The sequence below is a fragment of the Mesoplodon mirus genome, assembly GCF_964341445.2.
Source record: "Mesoplodon mirus genome assembly, chromosome: 3".
NCBI lineage: Eukaryota > Metazoa > Chordata > Mammalia > Artiodactyla > Ziphiidae > Mesoplodon > Mesoplodon mirus.
The window spans coordinates 22518064-22525302 of record NC_138978.1 but is presented as its reverse complement, the minus strand read 5'-3'; the positions used below and the strand labels follow the sequence as shown (position 1 = coordinate 22525302).

General features: G+C 35.2%; 1 protein-coding gene across 1 annotated transcript in view; it reads right to left on the bottom strand.

Annotated features, from left to right (window-relative positions):
• Nucleotides 1-571: 571 nt before the first annotated feature.
• The window catches only part of CLIC4 (chloride intracellular channel 4), a 90412-nt gene continuing 83744 nt past the window's right edge, over nucleotides 572-7239 (bottom strand). The window contains exons 5-6 of the mRNA XM_082613302.1: nucleotides 4819-5000; nucleotides 572-4114 (exon numbers count right to left, since the gene is read on the bottom strand). Of these exons, the coding sequence (XP_082469428.1) occupies nucleotides 3950-4114; nucleotides 4819-5000 (347 nt within the window). The 3' untranslated portion in view covers nucleotides 572-3949. The remainder of the gene's footprint in view (nucleotides 4115-4818; nucleotides 5001-7239) is intronic.

Here is a 7239-nt window from a genome sequence, read left to right as displayed (position 1 = left end):
TCTTCCCGGATCAGGGATCGAATCCATGTCCCCTGCATCGGCAGGTGGATTCTTAACCACTGTGCCACTAGGGAAGTCCCTGAATTTTATTATTTCTAATAGTAGGTTATTTAAATTTTTTTATATATGCATCATCTGCAAAGAAGTCATTTGGTCTATTCTTTTCCATTCCTTATTCTTTTTACTGATTTTAATGCATTGGTGTAGGATGCCTCTAATAAAGCAGCTATGGAAAATAGCTGAGTAATAGCTGTGATAGAAGGCAATCCTGTTTTATTTCTGACTTTAATGAGAGGGCTTCTGTTTCATATTTATATATGAAATTTGCTGTAGGTTATTGGCAGATGTCTTTATTGGGTTAAAAAAATTAATCTCTGGTCCTATTTCGCTAAGAATGGGTAGCATGAAAGCTTTTGTAAATTATTTTATGCACCTATTGAGAGGATCATATGGTTTTTCACCTTTAATCTACTAAATGTGCTGAATCGCCACTCATGAAAAAAAGTAGTCTCAAATAAAACACTTTTACCCCAAATTGTTATTTATTTTCATGAGGGGGTAGAAAAGAACCTTTTATGATAGTGAAAATATACTTTATTTTTTAATACAATAGCTGCCAGCAATATATGGGTTCCAGAGACAGAAAAGAAAATACAAGCATTCTATAATAAGCTTTCATTTTCCTTTTCAACTAATTTAAAGAAAATACTCCAATTCCGTTCAACATTATGATTTGGGGGAGTTGAAAATTTCTTCCATGACAAAAACATAATTTTGACAGCCCCAGCCTTAGTCATTTGTAAAGGATGGAATAAAAAAGACCATATATTATAACAATAATGAATGCTTCCCTTTCTTTGAATCAAATACTGATTATAAACAGTGTAAGAAATTGGTTAATCAATAAACTTGATGAAATGTGTATCAAAATGTTCATGAAAAAATACATTTCTATTTCTTCTCATTTTTACCATGTAGATATTTTCTAAATGGATATTTTAAATGCACAGAAATAAAAGCTATCTACATGCAACTCTGGAGAGATTCGAAACAACAGAAGTAAATATGCCTAAATTCTAAAGTCAATCAACTGAGTGTAAGAATAAATGTCAGAAACCTCTTCATTGTATACAGATTGCTCAAGGGTTTAAAGATAGTTGTATTAAAAAAAATAATAAAGGTAGTTGTATAAACCAAAGTTACCAAGAAATAAAATCTTACATGAATTTTATCACTAAAGTCAACAATCCTAGTTAAAGAAAATAACAGAACTGTATAGAAAACCTGCATCTACATTTTTTAAAAAAGGAAGTTACATCAATTGAAATGGTAGACAGCTTTCCAAATGTTGAACACAAAAATTTCTTAGAATCCCTTGGAAATTAGTAAGATCTTCCATTCAGACTCTAATCTCCTTGTTTAAATGGAACAAAAGGGGTTTAAATGAAGGGGAAAATGATTCAGTAGTTGTAGAAATAATAACAGATGATTTCTACTGTGTCAAACCATATACTACAAGAACTGACATGAAAACTTTCATGTCCCAAATCTCCCAAGACATGAAGCTAGGATCTTTCCACAAATGTAAGATGGGGTAAAAAGCATATTCTAGGATCATCTTTCTTACTAGCTTTCGTCCATTTGCCAATCTCAACCTCATCTAACTTCCCTGATAAAGTAATAAGATCTGTCTTTCAACAGAAAAATAATTCTACCTTCATCAAAATTATAACAGATAGACCTTGCTTTCCTTGGACATCCAGAGAGACAGCCAAGTACAATCATGGGATAAATTTTTAAAAAGAAGAAGAAGAAGAGAATAAATATCCAAAGTGGAAAACACTTCACAACTGAGTTTCAGAATGTGTTTTTTCATCCGTTTTGAGGACTGTAGCTCTTTCCTCATTAGCCTTCTACTCTGCACCAGTTAGTCCACTGTTCACTTGAAATAGACATCCCCACTTCTCTTGAATCTTTTCCATGCTTTAAGCTATGAGGCAAGATTCAATGTCACCTGATGCCAAGTTACCACTATCGTAAAAGTAAGTGAAAAGTGAAGATGGCTGTCTGTGTATTGGTGCAGAGGTGACATATTCACCCACGGAAGCTACTGCTGTAGAATTTCTCAATATATAACCTGATAATGCTTCTTCCTGGAACAAGATAAATCATCAACCAACATTTTATTACAAAAAGGTGGGTACCCAAACTTTTGATCAGCAATAAGGAGTTCTAAGAAAGGTAAAGCAAGGAAATCTCCCTGAGCCAAATGGATACAATATGGAGTTTTTCTTATCTTTCTATACCAAGCTAATCACTGATAGGTTTAAAAAATGCAGAATGCTTATTAAAAAATCAAGCTGCTTCCATAAAGCCAGTGCTTACTAAATGTTAGCATATCATAGTGAAGAAAACACTGCCATTTTAAAGCAATATACTTAAAATTTCCAAAAGCAGCCTATGAGAAATAGCATTTCTTAAACAGGTTAGGTATAAAAATTACCCAAACATTATTATAGTCACAATCACAGTCTTTGGAGTAGTACATAGAAAGTCTTTTTTTTTTTTAATGAATAAATACATAGCAAACTTCTGTTTTGTTTTCACCAAGTTCATCCTCCCTTGTTACAACACAAATAATTCCTGGTTTAGGACTTCAATTTAAGAAACAAACAAACATGAAGACTGCTATTCCTCAATGTGGCTGTAGGAAAATTTAATTGAAGGAAGTGCAATGATTGAGATTAGGCAAAACTGCAGTCAATATGTAGTCACCATCACAACTATAATTCAGTCCAAAAGAAGTGAACTATCCTCTACCCAAAGTCTAACAGTAAATGGGGGTGGAGTGGTAATCTATGTGTTTTATCTTGTTTTCAATATAGGATGGATAATGTATGCTTTAGATTATCCACATTAAATGTGCTTTAGAAACAAAATTCTACTTGATATTTTGACAAACCCACACTACATTCCTTAGGTTAATTTTTACATTACTAATCATTGTACTGCTATAGCTAAATCAACTAAATATCAGTTTACGTAGTGTTGCTCAAATGATCTACAAACAGCAAGGCTGATGCTTACCTAAAAAAGGAGCATTTTTAAAATAAAGGAAGAAAGTAATAATGTTCCAAATGAATGGCACTGGGCAAAATACATATAACCAGTAACATATTTAGACAGAGAGTATCACGTGCCCATTGGGTTCTCTTATATGCATAAAAGGCTTGAAGAAGATCTTGCAAATATTGTTCCTCCCTCTAGACTTTTAGCTTCTACATAGTGTCAGATATTATAATTGATATGAAGGATAAATGTGTTTAGGCAAAAGTAAAAATCCACATACAAAGTAAAATAGCAAAATCTGTAGTGACTTTCTGTAGAAGGCTCTCTTCTCTGGTGGTAACATCCTTTAGTACATATCCAGGATAGACTAAACTGAAACAGAATATTTTGATACAGTAGCAATCCTTTCATATACTCTTACTAAATATTATAAAATTCCAAAAATACATAAATATTCCTTGTACCGTGCATTATGCACCAGTTTGGGCCTGATGAGGTTGTGATTACTATTTTAACAGTTAAACAGTGCACCTCAAAAGTTCTGCCATCTATACACAGTGAATGGAGACAGTGGTGAGGGCTCTAGAGAGATGGCAAACTGCCTTTAAAGTGAAAAGTTTTTACGGAGTGTCTCCAAATTAGAGAGGAGGATACGGGGTAGGGGAGGTAAGCAGGGTAAAAGAATTTTAAAATAATACTGCTTAGGAGTATATATTTAAAGATAGCTACTATACCTTGTCTATCCTTTATCCTAATCTGGAATAACTGCATGTTTGTGCAAAATAAAGTTTCTATTTTATAGGAAGAGGAGCAGTCTGTTAGGAAAAGCATGTTCTTAGTCAGGGGAAGATGTGAAGACATCTCTCTCGTAAGTGTTATTTTATTTGGTAAGTCTTTTGGCTACATCACTATATGCTATTTCAACCTCCTTATCACTGGGGCAGGTATTGGTGAACTCGTCCCTACTATATGCGTTAGTTAAGTATCTCCAGATGCCGGTCATTCCTTTTGGAATATCAAAGTTGCGATATTTTTTGGCCACCACCTGAAATACAAAGAGATCAAAAATTAACATTTATATGCCATGTCTTATAAACTAGACATATATCTGATTTCAGGGCAAATTAATTCTGTGAATCTCTGAAAACTGCTTCTACCTGAAGTCTGTCACCTTCATTCTAACTAGACTTTTAAATAAGGACTGCACGCTACACCAGAGATTCAGAAGTGTGATGGTCATTGCAAATGCCTGCCTTGGCCATCCAGAGAAACAGCCAAGTATAATCACTGGATAAATACTTTAAACACAAACACACTAGTTTAGATCTCTGTTTTTCTTGATCTTGATCTTTACTGCACAACCATCCTATATAGCATAGTGTTTCACACAATAAATGCTCAATGAATATTTTCTGCCTTGAAAAGAAAAAGCCAGGTGATCAGAGAACAAAGTTTGATGCTATACGTCAGTGTAGCAACCACTTCAAAGTTACCTGTTACATCTTTGAATTTTTATGCAGTCACAGAAAAAAAAAATCCTATTTCTCATATGCCTTGATTTTAAGACAGAATTTTCCATTTAATCAACCCTAGCGTGTTTCAACTATTGCCTGAACAACATTAAGTTACACTATTTGGGGCCGTGCTAAATAGTGCGTGTCAGAAGATCAGCCAAGTTTTACACAGAGGAAGTGCTGCCTTAGTAAACAGATACTAGGTGTAATAGTGCCCCACATCCTGCAGGCCTACCTTGACAATGTGCAGTTTGGGCAGCAGGTTGCAATCAGCTAGTGTCATTTCATTGCCATCCAGAAATTTACGTGTGGAAAACTTAATGTCCTCCATACTATTCTCATCAATTTCATCAGGGAGGGGAGAATTCAGATATTCATCCAGTTTCTGCAGTGTTTTCAAGAGACCCCTCTCCAATGCTGAAAGAAAAATGGAAATATTCTAAGAAGAAAAACCACCCAAGCCCCAAGTAGAAGCTTTACTCCTTCAGTCAAGGACTATTTGTCAAATGTTTCTCTGACACAGGAGAACAAAACAGACAAGGTTCCTGCTCTCATGGAGCTTATTTACTTGGGGGAGAGAGATAAAACAAACAAATTTATAGATTAAATTATAGATAAATATAAAAACAAGCATGATAATTTCAGATAGTGGTATCTATAAAAATTTGTTAATAACTAAATGCCCCATATACAAACAAATCATGGCCCAACACAGTTGATATTTAAACTGGGGGAAAAAATGGGTGAGAAAAGGCAAACCTATTATTTCAAATCTAGGAAAGAAAATCTTGCCGAGACGGATTCTTGCCCTCAATTTTAAGTCCTGCTCCCGTAAAAATATTTGGATTTATATCCATGAACTGTGTTAAGAAACTCCAATCCAAGCACTCCAAGCAGAGAAGCCTGAAGTTTTTGCACTGCCTTAATATACATAAGAAGCCAAAAATAGCACTATCTTATAATAACATGAAAAATAGAGGTAGATTAGAAAGTTCAATTTACAATCTGAATTGGAGGCCTCATTAGCAAAATAGATCAAGATACTATATGTTATAATTCAGAGAGAAGCAGGATGCAGCCACCCTGTATATCTAGAAAGTCAAGGTTAGTGACCCTTAGCAAACAGGGGATGGGAACATCATTAGAAAGGAATATGAAATAACAAAAGACAGATCCTCCCTTATCCCTTTTTGCCTTTTATCCTCTCAACCCACCTTCACCTCCCACTCCCAGAATAGATGAGTTCACACTGATGAGTACAGTACTTGGCCATAAAAGAAAGTTAAAATCATGAGGTGACACTCCATATTAGTTATAAGTTTGAATAAAGTTGGATCCATCACAGAAAAAGGCAAAGTTTTACATGCTGTATATTAGATATTTCACCAGCAACATAAATGTCCTAACCTTATACCTCTTCTTCCAAACTGCTCCCACTGACTCATCCCTTGATCCCTTCAAAGTAGTCCAGACAATAGATGGTAGTCTTAGCTAGGTAGGGGCTGTAGGCATTACAAGGATTTTAGAAGTACTTAGGAGATAAAAACCTACCGAGCTTGGAAACCAAACTGAATATGGAAAAGGGAGGATAGAAGTATTCAACAAAATACAAATGGAGGCCCTACTACATGCCAAGCTTTGTACCAAGCATCGTTAAATTCACTACTGAATAAAACATAAAAGGTTCCTACTCTCAGTTTATATTTTGGCGAATGAAAGTAGTATAGAGAAGCTGATCAACAAAAGATTCCCAGGGTGAACGCTGGCACCACTGCTGAGACATGTATCTTCCTAGAGGAGAAGCAGATTCAGGAAATGTGGAGATGAGTTCAGTATATGCTGACTTTGAGATGTCTGTAAGACATCTGAGCAGCGATGTCCACAGACAGTTGAGTTCTAGTCTGGAACAGACTAGGCTGGGGCAATATATTTGTAAGTCCTGAAAGCACAAATGAACGCTGAAGCCATGGAAATAAAGGAGAAGCAGAGGGCCTAGGACAGAACCCTAAGGAACACCACTGATGGTGTTGTGTGAGGCAGATAATACATTTTTGTCATTATTCGGCATTTCATTATATGATTATAGAATAAATATGTATCCATTCTACTGTTAATGACATTTGTGTTGTTTACAGTTGGGGCTTATGACTAACAGTGTAACAAACATTCTTGTGCAAATCTCTTGGTGTGCATCTATTCATATTCCTATCAAAAATGGAACTGTGGATGAGATATCTCATACCTGTTAGAATGGTCATAATCAAAAAGACAAGAAATAACAAGTGTTGGCGAGGATGTGGAGAAAAGGGAACCCTTAGGCACCGTTGATGGGAGTGTAAATTGGTGCAGCCACTGTGGAGAACAGTATGGAGGTTCCTCAAAAAATTAAAAACAGAACTACCATGTAATCCAGCAATATCAATTCTGGATATTTATCCAATATGGAAACAACCTAAGTGCCCACTGATAAATGAATGTATAAAGAAAATGTGGTGTATATATACACACACACACACACACACACACACACACACACATACATCACATACATATGATGGAATATTATTAAGCTACAAAAAAGAATGAAATCTTATCATTTGCAACAACACAGATGAAACTTCAGCTGCATTATGCTAAGTAAAGTCAGTCAAACAGA